Source organism: Mauremys mutica, chromosome 2 (assembly GCF_020497125.1).
Source record: "Mauremys mutica isolate MM-2020 ecotype Southern chromosome 2, ASM2049712v1, whole genome shotgun sequence".
Taxonomy (NCBI): domain Eukaryota; kingdom Metazoa; phylum Chordata; order Testudines; family Geoemydidae; genus Mauremys; species Mauremys mutica.
The window spans coordinates 224,805,407-224,825,904 of NC_059073.1; the positions used below are offsets into that span (position 1 = coordinate 224,805,407).

Below are 20,498 nucleotides of genomic sequence, written 5' to 3' on the forward strand. Positions count from 1 at the left end.
ACGCTAAAGAAAATCACCTAGTTAAAGAGAACACAGTCATTTAGTACATTTAATAAGCCAGTATTATTGTATTGTATTTCGTAGTATTCCCAGACCCAAACTATGCTAATATGGCATTAAGGTTGAAAGCAGATGTCAGCCTATAATATCAGTACCACTGAAAACAGAAGATGTCTACACTGCAATGTAAGCTCAGAGTTAGTGGGACACAAGTCAGCGGACCCTTGGTTAAATAACCCAGGACTTGACTGTCTTCACCGATTGTCAACCCTAGGTTAAGAATTTTCTACCCTGCGGTCAAACCCAGGGCTCTGGCATCCACACTGCTGCATACAGACCCAACTCAAACCAACTATATCCCAGACTTCCTAGCACCCTCTTGAAAATGTGTCCATTCTAGCCCTTTGACTGTGGTGCAGCATAGGAAAACTTAGCTGCCCATCCTGCACATTATGGGAAGTTTGAACAGACAGCCAATACATCCTGCCGAGCAGTAATTTTGGTCTGCGAGCTTCTCTCCCAGCAATATGGAAGCACCATATGAACAACTTCTCTTGCTTGCGCTTTCACTTCTGTTTCGAGAAATGGGTAGAGCTTCCGTGAGTCGCTGGTGGACTTTTCAGCAATGTTTTCTGACCCACCAAAAGCACTTGACAGAGCTTATGACTGAGGAGGAGGAGGAGGAGGACGACAACAGACAAACTGGTTGATGCTGCTCATGACACTCTGCATGACCAGCACTTCTGGAGCAGGGCTACAAGTACAGACTGGATGGAACAACTTCATCTTGCAAATCTGGGAAGGCCAGCAGTGGGTCCAAAACTTTAGCATGAAGAAAGCTGCATTTCTGAAGTTTTGTGAACAGCTTGCCCCTTCCCTCCAGCATAAACACCTGCATGAGGACAGTCCTGCTCGACCAAAAGTGAGTTCCTATAACCGTCTGGAAGCTGGCTTCCCCAGACTGTCACAGTTTGGTGCTGGAAATCTGATGGCCTCAGAAACCTTCAGCACCATTTTTACCACAGTCAGAAATGTGGATTATCCCAAAGTAGTGGATATAAAAGATATTCCTGACATAATTGCTGGCTTTGAGATAATAGGGCAGATGTGGGCAAACTATGGCCCGCGGGACCGTCCTGCCTGGCCCCTGACCTCCCGGCTGGGGAGTCTAGTCCCCGGTCCCTCCCCTGCTGACCCCCCTCCGCTGCAGCCACGCCGCCGTGCTCTGGCCCATTGTTCCCGCATGCAGCGTGGGGAACGCAGCTGGCTCTGACTGGGTGTCATGGCTGTGAGTTCCTGCTGCTGGTAAGGGGATGGGAAGGTTGGGTTAAGGAGCGGTGGGTTCTGGGGAACAGTCAGGGAGGAGGGGGGCGGTTGGATGGGGCAGAGGTTCTGGGGGGGCCGGTCAGGGGACGAGGAGCAGAGGGCGGTTGGATAGGGGGTGGGAGTCCCGGGAGGGGGCTGTCAGGGGACGAGGAGCAGAGGGCGGTTGGATAGGGGGTGGGAGTCCCGGGGGGGCTGTCAGGGGGTGGGGGTGTGAATAGGGGTCAGGGCAGTCAGGGGACAGAGCAGGGGGGTTGGGTGGGGGAGTGAATCTCTGGAGGGGGTGGTCAGGGGACAAGGAGTAGGGGGGGTTGGATCGGTTGAGGGTTCTGAGGGGGGAAGTCAGGGGGCAAGAAGTGGGAGGGGTCGGATGGTGGCAGGGGCCAGGCTGTTTGGCGAGGCACAGCCATCCCTACCCAGTCCTCCATACAGTTGCGCAACCCCGATGTGGCCTTCGGGCCAAAGAAGTTGCCCATCCCTCAAATAGGGCTTCCCAACTGCACTTAGGCCATTGATGAGACTCACCTGCCCAGAGTCTGCCCTCCTCAAGGAGCTCTTGAGAACATAACCAAAAAGGGTATTGCTCTATTGTTATGCTGGCCCTTGTGGACCACAGAGGTTAATTTATAAATGTCCACATGGACTGCATTGGGAAAATTCATACCACCAGGGTTTTTTGCCAATCGGAAACCTACATTCATGGACCAGCTAGGACTATTCTCAAGAAATGACATTGTCAAAAATGGAGTTACCATGCTTACCCTCTTTTGCCTTGGCTTATGAAATCTTACCCTGAAGATGAGACGCCGTGGCAAAAGAAGGTTTAATTACACTCTAAGCAGGTGTAGAAGGGTTGTTGGATGTGCTTTTGGCAGATTGAAAGCCCACGGGAGATGTCTACAGACCCACTTGGATTCTAGTGTTATCAATGCTGTGCATAAAGATTATGAAGAGCACGGCAAACCACAGTAATGCGAAGCCATGATGGACTGCTGAACTGGTACACTCGGCCAGAAAGTGCACCTACCAGAGCTGGAGCTGGATGCACCTAGTCAACAGAAGGAAGTTTCCCGGAAGAACCATGTTTTTCAGCCTCTGCTGATGGAGAAACTTTTAGTTATGAAGAATAATGGAAAGCATGATCATTATTCCTTAAAACTTATTTTAAAGTGCCACAGACCTACTGCACCAGTTCTACTGAGGAGTTGCCTCTGCAAGTTTGTATAAAAAGACAACACCTAAACTGAGGTTACCCCGAACAAAAAGGTCTGATACAGAGTTCCAAGTTTCTTTAGGGACCGATTAAAATTTAACTCAAAACAAATAATGAATTTACTTGCAAATTCTCAAGTTCATTCAGTACTCAAATAGTAACTGTTGCTGTTCTGAAAATATACTTTTTCCTTACATAAAAGTAATTGAATCCCCTGATTTAAGTGCAAAACTCATTTTAATCTGAACTATGGAGCCATGATCTGTGCCTCCATAATATTTACAGTATTAAGAGCCAAGAGTGTTCAGAAAGCATGTCATCACTCATCTGTAGCCTTCACTACTGTCACAGTAAGGATCTCAAGTTAATAAAGGCCACATAAATAGTGCTTTGTGCACAGCAGACATTAAATTATGTCTTTAATGATAGATTCCCCCCTCACCCCCAAAACAGAAACAATTGGCTCATTACCATTTTGTTAACGTTAATCAGAGGAAACTTCAGTTTCTGGCATAAATTTAACTACAGTATAAGAGGTAATATTTAAGACACATCATGCCATACCACACAAACAAGAGCTGCCATATGTGAGGCATTGCCAAGCATGGTTTCTATTAAGATAGCTGATATACAGTAACTGGCTCCTTGCCAACCAACATGGAAGTGTTTAAAGAGGCCTATTTAATCCAATTCCACAGCTTTGAAACAAAAATAAATTAAAGCGCTGTAAGAACTGTTAGCATGAAAAATTAAAGGCATATAAACGAGTGAAAAAATTGTCAGAATAAAGATTATTTCAAGGAGATATCTTAACTGTAATTAGCAACATTTGGTATGTGTTAAGATGTGATTCAAAGCTGTGGCCAATTAGATACCCTCAAAATCTTGTAACAAAGCTGCAAATGTGTAAGTACAGCACAAATAAATATTACTGCACATCAGTTTACACAAGGAAAACAGTAAAAAGATCTGATTTCTATTTAATTTCTGAGATACTGAAAAGTATACATCTTTATTAGTTCATGAAATTCTTGTTTCTGAACTGCCACTTTTCTTCCAAAGCACTATGGAAAATAGGCGATACATTCTCACTATTACTGTAAACACATGTTTAACGTATTTCAGGAATAATTCAGAAGTTATAGCACTGGCTTAGGGATGCTATGGTTGAATATAGTGCCTAGTTTTCTGATTTTTAAAATAAATGTTTAGGGATTTATAACTGCAATAACAATTACCTTGGTACTGAAGCTTGGTATGCAAGGTCTGAGCAGGAGGAGGAAAATGTTTTTTTACATTTTCATAAAGTCAGATTTCCTTCATTTTATGACTGACAGGTGCAACACACACCCATTCATTCACATATGCACATACAAAATTATTTCAGATGTCCTTGTAGGCTTTTCCTAGAAAGAAAAGGATTTTAAAATATGAAAGTAAGCACTCAGTTCAAACTCTGCTCTCAGATATACATGTGTGGTCCCACTGAATTTGAGGCAGAATTTGGCCCTTGCAGTGAGGTTCCATGCGGTGCTATAAGAGGCACAGAACAGAAATCAAGACCTAGGAGGTGAGGAGTGGAGGCATCTTAAAGCCACCTTTGCGCCTTCCAAGAAGGGGCTGGTCTAGGGGCTGTAGGGGCCCCCAGCATAATTTAGCACAATTTGTTTTCATGTTTGTTCTGAGAAAAGATTTGAACCAATATCCATAGATGAAAGGTACTGACTGGCCCTAATAAGACAGATAGTTTTTCACTCTATTTTTCCTAGCTTATCATAACAAGAGTGCAAGTCTAATCAAGTCAAAGGTGCCCTATCATAGCTACATAGAGTGAATTTGGACAATGCTATTTAAAAAAAAAAAGCTATGGGAAGAGGGTTTTCATCCCTTATTTCTGCATAAACAAGGCACTGATGTTTTAAGTCCAGAAGAGTAACTATGGTTTATTTAAAAACTACTTATCCAATTACACTGTCAACCTTATAAGCAGAGCCAGAGGAAGTAGGTTTCATTTTTTTCTCCTAACATTTACTAGACGACTAGTAGTATACACAAAAGTCTAAATATACGGCTAATACCAGCATGAACACTTATGAAGGAGCAGTAACCACTCTACAGTTTAGAACAATGCTAACTACCCATTAAAGGCAGGGTTCAGTTCAAACAACCTTCCTCCATCAGAGTTCCACAACAAAGAAACCTATCTTCCTGGAATTCTACATACCACATCACATCCCAGGCCAGACTTTCTTTTTAAAAAAAGCATGGGGAAAACTTCTAAAGCAAAATAAGTGGTATTAACAAGTTGTGCATTTGTGTCTTTTGTCTCAAGATAACTACACAATTATGTGGCCTAGAGATACCAAGTTTGCTTTGTATCAGAGGGGTAGCCATGTTAGTCTGGATCTGTAAAAGCAGCAAAGACGTATTGGAGCATGAGCTTTCGTGGGTGAATACCCACTTCATCGGATGCATGTCGAATACGTCTGTTAGTCTATAAGGTGCCACAGGACTCTGCTGCTTTTACAAGTTTGCTTTGTTTGCCTTCCTGAGAAGTACCTATTGTTTATTTACCATATTCATCTGAGGTTTTTCTTGAAGAGGCATAATGAGGGAGTAACAAAAGATACAACAGCTTTATGATATACAATCCACACTAAGGCCTGGTCTACACTACAAAATTAGGTTGATATTAAGTCACCTTGTATAACCTATTTGCACACGTGCCTACACTCAAATTTATCTCCAGTCAACCTAAGCACGCCATTACAGTCGCCAAAGTCAACCTACTAAGCTCAACAGTGCGAGTGTAAACACTGCATGATGTGTTGACCCTAATTGTCCTCCAGCAACTCTCCCACAATACACCACTTCCTCTGACAGATTGCTCTGTTCACAATTTTCAACTCCACTGCCAAGGGAATCACAGAAACTAGAAGCCACATATCTCTGTTTAAAACAGCGTCTTTTGAAACGTCTTTTTCTAATTGCCCAACTTGTTGAGCACACCTAACAGCTCACTTTTGTTGGGTGCAACTGCCCAACTGACCAGGCTGGCTCCACACACACACACACAAGCTGCCTTATTTCTTCCTCTGCAGGAGCACACTTTCCCACAACACTCTGATTAGTTCAGCTGGCACCACTGCAGTGAAAAAGCTAGTGGCATAGAGGCTCAGAACACCGGTAGCAACAGTGTTCGGTGTCTTTGTGACCCTCAGGAGTGGGATATCAGCTAAAATCTATGCCCTCTGGAAAAACAGTGCCAAACATTCAGTGCCCTTGCCCTATGCCTATTCCAATGGAATAGAGACTGAAAATCTATAGCTTCATGCAACAGAAAATCCTTCCCCCATGTGGGCCATATTCGCTAGGGCTAGAGTGCGATGCTGGGCGGAGGCATTCCAAAGCAGAAACATCAATACATATTTCTTGTTAAAAGTGTTTCTGGGAAGAAGAGAAGGGAGTTTTGAAACCTGTCTTTCCTTTTCCATTGCGACTGTAAACCCAATGATACATCTTTTTATCAGCAGCTTCTGTCATGGCAGCCCTGAGGAGTGTCCTTTCTCGAGCTGCAGATGCCTGACCCCGCGGAGCAGAAAGAAGAGAACATGTTCTCTGAGATCCCGCAAGCCAGAGATGCACTGAACCATGAACAAAGGGCTTGGAGGGTCAATATGGCCAACAGTGGGGAGAAAGACAGAGGACAGGAAAAAGGTCCAGGAGCACCAGCAGAACATTTAGCAGGAAATGCACAAGGGCATTATGGGTCTTCATGGGCAACAAACTCAAATACTGCAGACCCTGGTTGACCTACAGGCCCTAAAATCCCAGACCTTCTCCCCTTTGCGCTCCTTGGAGAACTTCATGGTCACTGCTCGCTACACCACCCAACATGCCACAGCTTCACATAAACCAATCGTGGTTCTCACAGGTGTATGTGTAACCACAATGAACTACATTTATGCACTAAAATGGACATATATGTTTATATCCTTTTATTTTAAATTTCCACCCTGTTAAAATGTAGTATAACACATTGCCTGGGGGTTATTTTGCAGATTGCTTTTCTTCACCATTTTTCCCACCTCAGTAAAGTTCTATTTTTGGATAATTGAATTATCTTTTACTGCTATGCATTCTGCATAGCAGTAGTCAAAACAAACAGTATGTGTAAATGCACACCAAGCAATACAGAATTCATAGCTTCATGAAAACACGTAGTCATATTTATAAGCATACAGTGAGCATGACAATTCTTAGCAGCACCCAAAACTCCAGGCCCAGAGAACAATACTGTGACTGATTGCTAAAGTGCTCTTTCAAAGCCTCCCTTAACCTCATAGCTCCACATTGCACTCTTGGTGTCTGGATGTTCAAAGTCAGCAGACAGCCACTCCACCCTTGCAGCAGCTTTTCCCCCCCTCGGCCTCACAAGATATTATGCAAGACACAAGAGGCAAATCCATGGAATATTTTTCTCACTAAGATCCAGTCTAGTGAGTAACCACCACAAGCATCCCTTCAATCTATCAAAAGCATATTCAACAGTCATTCTGCACCTGCTGAGCCTGTAACTGAATTTTCCTTGGTATTGTCAGGGTGTCCAGTGTATGGTTTCATGAGCCAGCGGAGTGCCGGGGTAGGATGGTTCCCCCAGAATCACTAATGGTATTTCAAATCATGAATGGGTAATCCGCCAATCAGGAAAAAATGCCCCTGCTTGCAGTTTTCTGCACAGTCCAGTGTTCTTCAAGATGCAAACATCATGCATCTTTCCTGACCAGTCCACATTGATATGGGCGAAGCACCCCCACAGTGAGCCATCAATAATAGCATAACCATGGAAAAGTAGCCCTATCTATTGGCATACTCTGTTGATTTACACCTAGCAAGGTGGTCTGATGCCAAAACAGGGATTTGCATGCCGTCTATTCCTCCACTGCAATTTGGAAACCCCACTGCCCCAAATACATCCCTGTTTCCTACACATTCTCCATGCAGGCAACAATTAGTGGCCCAAGACACTTGCATGACAGCAGCCCCCACTGTGGATTTTCCAACTCCAAAATGATTTCCCACTGATCAGTAGCAATCCAGCATCACAAGCTTGCAGAGTATAATTGGAACTGTTAAAAGGTAATAATTGGAGATATACCAATCTCCTAGAACTGGAAGGGACCTCGAAAGGTCATCAAGTCCAGCCCCCTGCCTTCACTGTCATCAAGTCCAGCCCCCTGCCTTCACTAGCAGTGTAGAGCTCTGCAGGCTCCATGCTTCTGTCATAGATTGCACACATAAAATAGTGCTGTGCAGGCTTGTGGGGTTGGGTTTTTTTTGTTTTTTTTTTTGCTTGTGCATTTTTTGTTTGTTTTTTTAAATGCACAAAAGTTTTGGGTAGGGCCCTTCCAAATTCACAGTCCATTTTGGTCAATTTCAATCAGGATTTTAAAAATAGTCAATTTCACAGTTTCAGATGTTTACATCTGAAATTTCATGGTGTTGTAACCATGGGGGTACCAACCCAAAAGGGGGTCACAAGCTATCATAGGCGATCACGGAACTCTCATCCTCACTTCTGAGCTGCTGCTGGCAGAGGTGCTGCCTTCAGTGCCATCACCAGTAGCAGTGCAGAAGTGAGGGTTGCAGGGCATGGAGGAGTTATCACTTTTGGGGGGGGCTGCCCTATGGGTGGGTTACCACCCAGGGCCCGATGGTCAGGGAGGCCCCATGGTCAGTCTTCCCCCGCACACACACACACACAGAGCCAGCCCAAGGCTTCTTTAATCTCCAAGTGCTAGGCCTGAAGCCAGGGAGGGGCAAGGTGGAGGGGGGGGGCTCCTACCATTCGTCAGGGGCAAGGTGGGGGTGTGGCATCTGGGAGGGAGTTCGGGTGCGGGAGGGTGCTCAGGGTGGGGTGCAGGGGTCTGAGAGGGAGTTAGGGTGCGGGAAGGCACTCAGGGTGGGGTGTGGGAGAAGGCTCAGGGCTGGGGCAGGCAGGAGGTGCAGAGCACTTACCTGGGGCAGCTCCTGTTTGGTGCAGGGGGTGTGCAGGTGGCTCTGCGCAGCACGGCACTGCCCCCATGGACGCGATTCTGGGAGCCCTCCCCCATCCCACTCCGGGCTGGCAGGGCCGCCCCAAGCACGGGGGCTTTAGGTGCTGCAGGGCCCTGGGCTAAGGGGGCCCAGGGGCCCTGACCTGCAGCTTTAAAGCCCCTTTCAGAATGTGGCCCGTGCTTCAGGTGCAGCCAGCTGCCGGAGAGAAACGGCGCTTTCCCCTTCGAAGCAGGCCAGAGAGAAGCAGCGCTAAAAGAGTGATATTTACAGGGAAAAACAAACATAACAGCTATTTGTTTGAAGAAAATTTTTTAAACTGATTAATCTTCAGTTTGCATTACAGCTAAATACTTCAGACCTTAAAAAGAAAACAGAAGATGCTATCCTAAATTTCTTTTTCAAAAAAGAAAATAGCTAAAGGAATTAAAAGATTACATATTAGAAAGTAATTTGACACTTTCCACCCAAGGTATTTTAAGTAATAAATCTGAAACCACCAGTTATAAAACCAGGCACATTAACAGGGATAAAATGTACCATAGCTACTGTTATAAATTAAGTGATTACTCTGGGATGGTATTGTGTGTGTGTTTTTGGGGAACACATCCTTTACTGCATTTTGAAACAGAAACATGCAGAGAAAAAAATATTAAAAGATGCAGAAAGCACTAGTAATGTGTACTAACTAGTAAAAATAAAAATTGTGAATTCTATAATGCAAGACACTAAGAGCCATCTTACACCTACAGGGCTCTGTGCTTTAATATCACCATCCTCCACTATATGCTTCTGATTAACTGATGTTGGTTAAACTAAATTCTTCTTCTGGCCAGGCTTCTAAATTATCTGTACTCTTGTGAGGTACGCATTCTCCAGGAGGTTACACAGAAGTGACTGCACAGCAGGGTAAGCCCATTCAGGCAGGAAGTAAATCCCCTGTGCAAGATCAAATGGGATGAGAGGGGGAGTACATCTGTAGCAGAAGGCAATGGAGCTGCTCAGAGGAAGAGAAGTTCATTTAAATAAACTCCTAGCCTCTTGTGAACCACAATTCCCTATTCTGGGTCTGGTTTGCATCTCTCACACACCAATACCACTGGCATTCCCACAACCCCGTGACTGGATCAATTCCCCTTTACCTCAACCCAAACGAATAATAAAATAATAATAATAATAATAATAATAATAATAAACCAACTGATCAAAAGTCCTGATAGCTATTTATTTTAATTTAAAATAAAAGTGACCAACCTTTAATTTTAAGATTTTTGTTGGGTTTTCTTTTGGTGGGGGGAGATTGGGAGAGAGCAGGAGGGATTTTCCTGCTGGACATGGGCAACACTGCACATCTCTCAAGTCATATGACTGTCAGCAAGAAAAGAGGAAGCCACCTCTACCGCTGTTGTGGGAGAGGCCAATCTTCAGCACAACTTACCCCATCTCTTCCCAAGTTCTATAAGGGAATCATCAAACAAGAAAACATCATATTCTGGCAATACCACCTCTTTAAAGTTTCCTCTGACTGTTGGACAAGGAGGAACCTCACCCTACTGGGTTGGGAAGGTAAGTCAGAAGAGAAGAGGAATCACACCGAGTATCCATCTCCAAACAACAAATTCAAGAGCTCAGTGGACTGGGCAGTTTGTAACGGCCTATGGGGACAAAGTAGTCTTGAACAGGAGTATAACAAGCCAGGGGGTGAGAATACCCTGGGAGTAGGCTAGTAGTCTTACTCGACCAGCAAAAACAAGGCAAATCTAGGCTGAACAGAGCACAAAAGAATCAGAAAATAATGTGATAGCACTTCCTCAAAATAATTTCAGATTTACCCGGCCATTTTCAGATAGGTATATCCACAAGATAAATACACTCATAAAAGTAACAAAAAAATGTGTACACATATACATAATGTCACAATTCACACTAGTGTGGGGGGAAAAGCTGTGTTATCATGGGGACTTCAATTTGAGTGACATGCTGGAGGTCTCTTGCTGCCAATACTAAAACATACTTGGAATTTCTAAACATTATAGATGACGATTTCCCAACTCAAAAAACATTGCAACCAACATAAGGGAATTCTTTATCTGTTAAGAAAAAGTCTAATGAAGAGGAATTGATCACAGAACTAAAAATTAAAAGGCAGCTTAAGTACAAGTGATCGTGACTTGATCACATTTATAATGCACAAGCGGTATGTACAATGTGCAGACCAGTAACATGTATTTGGAGCTTTAACAGGGCCAATTTCACAAAGCAGACAGCGAGTATAAGCCAAATCAGATGGGAGGAAGAATTTAGTCAGAAAAAAAAAATAGAATAATGGGAATCATTAAAGAACCCAAAAAGCCACAACTGAGAAAGCAAATAGTGCCGGTTAAAAAACTGACCTGGTTTGGAAGTGAAGGGAAGCCAGCTATAAAAAACAATATTTAACAAATGGAAGAAAGGGGGGAATTGATAATAATGAATATAAAACAGAAATTTAATTGTAAAAAAATTGATAAGGGAAACCAAGGCACACAAGTAGAAATCTATGGCTAGTAGAATTAAGACAACAAGAAGTTTAAAAAATTATATTATGAACAAAAAGAATCCTGTATCAGAGGGGTAGCCGTGTTAGTCTGGATCTGTAAAAGCAGCAAAGAGGCCTGTGGCACCTTATAGACTAACAGACATATTGGAGCATGAGCTTTCGTGAGTGAATACCCACTTCGTCGGATTCAAGAATCCTGACAATGGTACTGGTCCATTACTTGATGGAAATGGTAGTCTTATCAACAATAATCCAGATGAGGCTGAAGTAGCCAAAAATCTATTTCTGTTCTCTCTCCAAATACAGATGCGATAGTCCCATCTTATGGCAATTCTACCAGTATCACTAAAGGATGTTAAACTGAAGCTACTGAAGTTAGACCATTTTTAAAATCAGCAAGTCCAGACAACTTTCAACTAAGAGTTTTAAAGAGCTGGATGAGGAGCTTGCTGGACCATTAATATTGATTTTCAGGTCTTGGAATACTGAGGGAGTTCCAGAAGATTGGAATAAAGCTAATATTGTGCTATTTTTTAAAATGAGTAAACAGAATGACCAAGATAATTACAGACCTGAATGCCTGACATCAATCCTGGGCAAAACAATGGGACCTGATTAATAAAGAACTAAAAGAGGGTAATGTAATTAATACAAATCAACATGGGTTTATGGAAACTAGATCACTGAAAACTTTTGCAGATGACAAAAACTGGGGGAAATGGTAAATAATGAAGAGGTCACTGATTCAGAGTGATCTAGATCACTTGGTAAACTTGTCACAAGCCAACAATATGCGTTTCAATAGGGCTAAGTGTAAATATCTAGGAACAAAGAATCTAGGCCATACTTACACGATTGGAGACTCTAACCCGGGAAGAAGTGATTCTGAAAAATATTTGGGGGCAGTGGTGGATAATCAGCTGAACATGGGTTCCCAATATGACACTGTGAACAAAAGAGCTAACGAGATCCTGAGATGCGTAAACAGAGGAAACTTGAGTAGGAGTAGAAAAAGTTAATTTATCTCTATTCTTGGCACTGGTATAACTGCTGCTGGAATACGTCTAGTTCTGGTGTCTACAATTCAAGAAGGATGTTAATAAATTGGAGCGGGTTCAGAGAAGAGCCATGAGAACGATGAAAATATTACAAAACATGCTTTATAGTGATGACTCAAAGTGTTTAATCTAAATAGATTGAGATAAGTGAAGGTTAGTGGGTGACTTGATTACAATCTATAAGTACCTACATGGGGAAAAAAATATTTAATAATGGGTTCTTCAATCTAGCAAAGAAACAGTCCGATAGCTGGAAGCTAGACAAATTCAGACCAGAAATAAGGAATAAATTTAACAAGTGAATAAGTAATCACTGGAACAATTTCCTAAGAATCCTAGGGACTCTCCATCACTGACAATTTTTAAATCAAGACTGGATGTTTTTCTAAACAATGTGCTCTTGGAATTATTTTGGGGAAGTTCTATGACGTGTTATACAAGAGGTTAGACTAAATAATCATAATGATCCCCTCTGGCCTTGGAATCTATGGAGGTTTAAAGTAGATATACATTTTAATAAGTACACATTTAGGGTTTCAACTCAATTGTTTTGAAACAGAAAGCATTTATCCAATAGGCTGCATAGCAAGTTAGTTTAAAGCACAGCCCATAGAATACTGGAAAGCTTAAAAAAATATGACAAGAGAAAACAGAAAAAGGACAGGAGATAAAATGTATAGGAAAATGAAGGGATTGTGACATGCACCAACTCAGTTGTCATAAGGGGTAACTTCAGAGTGGGGAAAGTTATGGGACACTAAACTGATTTAAATGGGAAATTGTTGAGCACTGGTTCCCAAACCATGGTCCACAGAGAGCCAGCTAGTTACTTTGTGCTGGACCTCTCCTCCTTGTTTCCAGCTACTAAATTCATATTGAGGAAAAAAGCTAAAAATACAATAAATACTTTCCTAATATTACTTTTCCATGTAAACAACTGCTGTAGTTGCCACAGAGATGTTATTCTATTGCCGGGAGGAGGGGTAGGTGATCTACATGATCAGGAATAGGTAAGAGGTGTTGCATGAGACGCTGTCCTACTAAGAGAAGGTATAAATCAGGGGTTCTCAAACTGGGGTTCAGGACCCCTCAAGGGGTTGCGAGGTTATTACATGGGGGGATCACAAGCTGTCAAGCTCCACCCAAAACCCCAATTCACCTCCAGTGTTTATAATGGTGTTAAATATATAAAAAGTGTTTTTAATTTGGGGGGGAAGGGTCCACACTCAGAGGCTTGCTATGTGAAAGGGGTCACCAGTAAAAAAGTTTGAGAGCCACTGGTCTAAAAGGCAGGGATTGTGTTTGTTTTCTATACAACAGATATATAAAATCTTAAATTTAATGTGTGAGAAGTTTGAGCACTGCCCTAGCTTGTTACAATATCTATTGCAGGCAGTATTACCAGGAATTAAGATTTATCTTTAGGGAAAAAATAGCCAAATTGTAGAGATTTCCCACACACACACTTTTTTTTTTTTTTTTTTTTTTAAGTATTCAAACTTTGTAATGAAATCTTTAAAGTGTTTAGGCCTCTAAAATACAGAGATCCATATTCTTTCTGTTCTACTTACACAACTTGCCTTGATAGTAATGCGCAGTCTGCTCAATGATCAAAGGGAGAACAAGGGCCCAAAAGAAACTTTCAGTTGTTGGTACTGACAAGGCAATACACCAGATTCTTCATGAGGTACTGTTCTTTGTAAATGGTAATGATGGCACACTTTCCCCTCCCCCCAACTTGGCTTCTGTTACTACCCATGACATTTGCTATATTACACACACACACACACACACGTACGTAGGGCATGATCCAAAGTTTATTAAGGTGAGTAGGATTCTTTCCATAGGACTGAACCAAAGCCCATTGAATATAGAATACACTAACACCTACTAAAGCATGGAACTTAGGTTTCATATACTCTTAAATCCACCTTTACAGGATCTCTGGAATCCATTGCTTATTTGTCTGATGTGTACATGCAGGAGCTTATCTATACCCATGTTCTCACCAGCACAATTCTCTCTGACATAAAAAGGACTCTGCCCTGGGTAAGGACTGCTGGATAGAACATCACACATTCCCATGCAAAAAATCTAATACAAATTTAAATTTGTAAGTGCTCACAAGCAGTAAACTATATCACACAAAATAACTCATTTTAAACTTCTTGTTGCTAAAGTACCCAAAGGCCATAGTAGTTCATAAACTGAAATTTCACAGTATTGAAAGCAATTTTCTATACTTCTATGACTCACAAAGCTATCTGAAATCACTAACTCCTATCTGTTTTAGATTTTCATATGCACAAAACTATTGACTAAACTTCTCAGTTTTGGAAAGAAATGTTTCAAGTTGCCACAGTGATTTTCTGCTAATTATCCAGGCCCACATATATGTCAGTAACATATGTTTCTCTAGAACAAGCAGATTTTCACAAATATGCTATATAAAAGTGCTATGTAAGTTTAAATAAGTTTAGGCTTGCAAATGATGAAGTGGTCTTAGCAATTTGGTTGGTGGTGCTCCTCCTCCTGGATTAATACTGAGACACTACCCTACCATAGCATGAAGGGGCATCACTGTACTGGAAGGTTTTTGGATGTGACATAAAAATCAAGGTCCTGACCATCTGTGGTGAACCAAAGATCCCATGGCATTTCATATATGAAAAGGGCTGTCCTATTCCCCACAAATACTAGCCAGATTCCAATTCAGGTAATTTTAGCCTAATATATCACTATATTTTCAGCTGTATAAAGTATTCTACACTTCGAGATCCTAAGCTATTTGATATGGCTCTCATGCCTTGTTAAATAGTTGACAAGTTTCACTTCACACCTGGCTGCATGTGAATTGAGGTGGGGTAGAAAAAATAAAAACAAATTTGTACACACATCTATGGCCCAATCTTGCCGTGTGTGTGTAAAACTCCCATTGAAAAATCAACGGGAGTGTACCTGCATGTGGACTGGGACTGGAGCGGTAATTAGTACAAACAGTTTATTTATAAAAACCATCTGAGACCCATTTGGAGGAAAACTGATATCTATATCCTATTCAATATTTATCTTTAGCACATGTTCTGTAAGAATGAGCTGAGTTTCTGCAAGAAAATCAAGTACTTCAGGATAAGAAATACTCTACTACAACCTCTCTCTTCATCATATTGAGGAATCATCCCTGGCTGGTATATTGATTTTGTAATGTTTAAATATAATAGAAAATAAGTAAAGTTTAGAAAAAAAAACACTAGACTATGTCACCACAGTATAAAACTAAATGAAGTGATTTCTTATTGACTATAAAAATACATTTGCCAATAGTAAAGTTACTAAATGATTATCTATCAAGATCACAACATGAAATAATGCTACCTCAAAAACTACATTGAAGGACCAGACACTAAGTTAAATGTAATTCTTTCATTTTGCAAGACAGATTGCCTCCATCATATATTGGATTTCAATGGTACTTTGCCATTAGTCCAACAAATTCAGAGAACAGTAAATCCCCAGTTCACACATTTTCTGTACGAGTTGCTAAAAGAAGTTTCCACTAAGCCCATTAGTGATGACTTTACACTTGCGTAAAAAAATTATTATATATAGCAGTACCTAGTGTGCTAAAATGATTGCTTTGTTATAAGAGAAAGGATTCAGAAAACTAAAACAAATGTGTCTGTTCTAAAAATTGCATGCCTTTTAGATTCAGTTCAAAGTGCTCTTTCTTCATTTATGCATTTTTGTATAAACTGGAATTTTATATTTACCTCAGCAAATCAGTCCACTAATAAGCATCAGTCATCAACACCTAAGTAAAGGCCTGCCATTTGAAACAGCTTTGATGTGACTGAAGACTCACAGTCATAAGCATGACAGAACAGCTTAGCTATTAAAATGTTTTATCTAGCAAAGCAATGTTCATCCTAATTGACTGAAATACTCTTTGAACACTATTATTGCAAGGCCACTTCCCTGCACAGTGCTTTCATATGTAACTACCTGTATTACATCCTGAGATCCAGCATAACTATATCAAATCTTCTTATATTTTCTTACACACATACTTTTGTCAAGCGACCAAAACAATAAAGCCGACTGTTATTTTTACTACCAGTTCCTTAGTTAATTTGATACCGAAATGTACTGGGATTCATCATAGGACCTAATCATATCAGCCACACTATCAGAGGCTCATTCACCTGCACATCTACCAATGTGATATTTGCCATCATGTGCCAGCAATGACCCTCTGCCATGTACATTGGCCAAACCAGAAAGTCTCTACACAAAAGAATAAATGGACACAAATCAGACGTCAAGAATTACAACATTCAAAAACCAGTTGGAGAACACTTCAACCTCCTTGGTCACTCTATTACAAACCTAAAAGTCGCAATTATTCAACAAAAAACACTTCAAAAACAGACTCCAACGAGAAACTGCAGAACTGGAATTAATTTGCAAAATGGACACCATTAAATTAGGCTTGAATAAAGACTGGGAGTGGATGAGTCATTACACAAACTAAAATATTTCCCCATGCTAAATTTTCCCCCTATTGTTACTCACACCTTCTTGTCAACTGTTTGAAATGGGCCATCCTGATTATCACTACAAAAGTTTTTTTTCCTCCTGCTGATAATAGCCCACCTTATTCAATTAGTCTAATTAGAGTTGGTATGGCAACACCCATTTTTTCATGTTCTGTGTGTGTATATATGTATGTATGTGTATATATATATTATATATATACACACACACACAAAAATATCAGTCTTCCTACTGTATTTTCCATGCATGCATCTGATGAAGTGGGCTTTAGCCCACGAAAGCTTACGCTCAGATAAATTTGTTAGTCTCTAAGGTGCCATAAGTACTCCTCATTCTTATTATAAAAACTGCATCCCATCAGCTACTTCTATAGTGTTGTAAAAAGAAAGTTTGAGAGAATGGACCCTTACCACATGCAATGCTGGAAATCAGTTGGCAAAATTGGATGAGAACTATCCATCTGCATTTAGTCTGACTTCCCATTGCAAGACGTACTATTCCAGGAGCTCCTTTAAGTACTGCTGCACAACTCTGGCATAATTCCAATATGACCGTTATGTCAAGCTGCCAGATAAGAATTCTGGAGCAGCCATCTGAAAACTACTTTACAAAATCTGAGCTACAAGACAACAGGGTTTTTTTGCCTACATCATTACTAATTTTAAATCAAGTTTTAACACACTATAAACAAACATAACTGACAGAAAGGCAAAGCATAAAGTCATAAAAAAAATCAGGAGTACTTGTGGCACCTTAAAGACTAACAAATTTATTTTAGCATGAGCTTTCGTGAGCTAAAGCTCACTTCTTCGGATGCATAGAATGGAACACACAGACAGGTGTTCCATTCTATGCATCCGAAGAAGTGAGCTTTAGTTCACGAAAGCTCATGCTAAAATAAATTTGTTAGTCTTTAAGGTGCCACAAGTACTCCTGTTTTTTTTGCGGATACAAACTAACACGGCTGCTACTCTGAAACCTGTCATAAAAAAAAATGTCGGCTAGCCAACTCCACTTCATTAACTTTTCCCTGAAATAAAATTTAAAAAAAGCAAAAAGACCAAGATCTGCAATATTTGTACTTAACATTTTTCTCAAAGTTATCAATTTGTAAGGAAAAGAGTCAAACACACTAATAACTGTCACCAAAAAGATATTTTCCAGGATTGTAAACAAAATGCTACTGATCTGACTTTTATCCTATATCTAATAACTTCGTCTACATTTCATTAGTGCTGTATTTTAGCAAGCCTCTCCTTATCACCACTGCTATCATTTAAGTGATAAATTTTTGCATCTACAAACAATGGTATCTACAGTCCTTTATGTCAAAAATCACCAAAGTAAGTATTTACCTTGAAGGAAAAACTGAAATTTACCTCTGGTCCTCTATGTAATTTCCATATGCATTTCAAATTAATAAAATCCATGTAAACTTACCTACAGTTTGGAGGAGGGTCTAATGTAATTTCTGCAAGTTCTTTCTGAATTCTTAAGAGAAAAGAAACAGAAGTTATAAAGAATACTTCTTCTTAAATGGATTTCCTCCAACTTTATGAAAAATATCTACTGTAGTTAATACTAAGATATATAGTTAGTTCTCATCTGTAATGGAAAGTTGATGTCAAAGTTTCATAAAACTGCTTAACAAAATATTTGACAAAAGTCAGGCTGCAATGTCTATTTTTTTTGTTAAGTTTTTAATTTTCAGTTCACCCAGTTCTGTTGGGAGTAAATTTGGTCCTTTATATGTTTAAACCTAAACCAAATATACATAACCTCCCCCACACTTTTTTTTGGTGTGGCACACAATCTAGTCAGACCCAGCTCATAGATCTTATTTAAAAATCGTTACCAGTGTTTTGTCAGAAAGGATGCCGAATGAACCAGCCTCATAAAAGAATCAGATTATGTCTGTGGACAGGCCTATTATGGTAAGGCAATGCATACACTGAAAAAAGTGACCAATATTTTGAAAAATTAGGGGTCTAAAGATACAGACTTCATACGCTGATTTTCATATGTGCTGAGTACCCCACAGCTCTGAAAACAGACTCCGATAACCCAAGCACTGAGAATTCCACAGAGTTTGGCACATCGTAGTGAGGGCTGCACCCCTATGCCATGTCCCAGAACAGTAGCACAACTATGATCTATGGCATTATATTTCTTTATCTTCCCCACCTGTGCTGGGCCATATCATCCCTCTTCCCCCAAATGAATTTAAAAAAGTGTAAAGCAGGAGTCCACCCATCAGTATAGATTTGACAGGGTAGCATGCCATCTATAGAGGCTCTCCAGACCACACATCCTGTAAACCTAGTCACATCCATCCAAAACCTGACTACAAAGGTGTTCAACCACAGCCTGGAGAGTTTTCTACAGCATCCAGGGGGAAAAAGGAATAATTCAACATTGCTGAATGCTCTCCCCCATTCTAGAGATCTGGGCTAAAGAAGCAGGTATTCAATGCTTTTATCACCTCGATGAAGAAAATTGGAGTGGCCAAATTACCTTTCCCCAAGATACATGCTAAATCTTAGCAACAGAGCTCAAGCCTGGCCTAAGGCACATGTGTATCTTGTTATAAGCCACCACCACATATTCTACACACAAGCATGAGTAAAGAAACTGATTTCCCCAAGGTAAACATTCAGATATGTTAGAGCACTTAAGATAAAAATAAGCAATTTATTCTAATTCTAAGTCCTGGATGTGGAAGATAATCTCAAATGCCCAGATTCTTAAATGTACCAATGCCTAATACTTTTATCACCATATCTCCTAGGAGCTTTAGTAGCATAAATCTCTTTTTAAACAACACGTTTCAATTCCATCAACAGTCAGTGTCTATATCCCTTTTGAAAATGAGATTGAGATTTCTAAAACAGTTAGGCAATGCTCAGCACAGCAATGACTAAATACCTTTTTAAAAACTAGGCCAAAACCACTATCTATACTCCTCTTGTTCCATTAAGAATGCATTTTGTGATTCATTTGTTTGTTTGTAGCCAAAGGGTACGTCCAGACTACCCGCCAGATTGGCAGGTAGTGATCAATCTATCAGGGATCGATATATCGCGTCTCGTCTAGACACAATATATCAATCCCCGAACATGCTCCCATCGACTCCAGAACTCCACCAGGGCGAGCAGCGGAAGCGGAGTCAACGGGGGAGCCGCGGCCATCGATCCCGCGCTGTGAGGATGGGAGGTAAGTCGAAATAAGATTCATGGACTTCAGCTATACTATTCCCGTAGCTGAAGTTGTGTATCTTACATCGACCCCGCCCCCCAGTGTAGACCAGGCCTAAGAAGGTAAAGGAACCAGCCAAAAATAAAATGCTACCTCCTATATTAATCCTATTCTCAAATAACTTCGGGAGGATGTGTGTGCACATGTGTGTATATGGGGTATGTGGGGAAATTTGCAAGATACTTCTGCGCAAGGAGAGAAATAAAATGGGTTTGATGATTCCAATTGCTAGAGAATGTAAATACTTCACTATATTGTATATTTCAATAGCCGGTATCTACCTCAATTAAAAGCCATTAAAATTTCTTAACTGATATTTGGAAAAAAGTAATTGGAGAAATGCTAAAAAAAAAAATCCACTGTAAAAAAAAAAATGAGACGTTTAAGTGGGTCAACATACCAAACACTACAATTTAAAAAAAAAAAAATTTGCTAGACTTCTCTCTCCCCTTCTCCCCACCTTTAAGTATTAAAAGTGTACTTGTTTTACTTTTATCCCCTA

The 20,498-nt window shown here is 40.6% G+C and overlaps 1 protein-coding gene across 4 annotated transcripts in view; it reads right to left on the minus strand.

The window, feature by feature from the left end:
- Positions 1 to 20,498, minus strand: part of UBE2E2 (ubiquitin conjugating enzyme E2 E2) — a 329,157-nt gene that overhangs the window by 290,442 nt on the left and 18,217 nt on the right. For 3 of the 4 annotated variants that reach the window (XM_045007068.1, XM_045007065.1, XM_045007066.1), the window contains exon 3: positions 18,182 to 18,232. The exons of the other annotated variant lie outside the window; for it this stretch is intronic. In XM_045007068.1, coding sequence (XP_044863003.1) covers positions 18,182 to 18,232 — 51 coding nt within the window. The remainder of the gene's footprint in view (positions 1 to 18,181; positions 18,233 to 20,498) is intronic. 4 annotated transcript variants of the gene reach the window in all.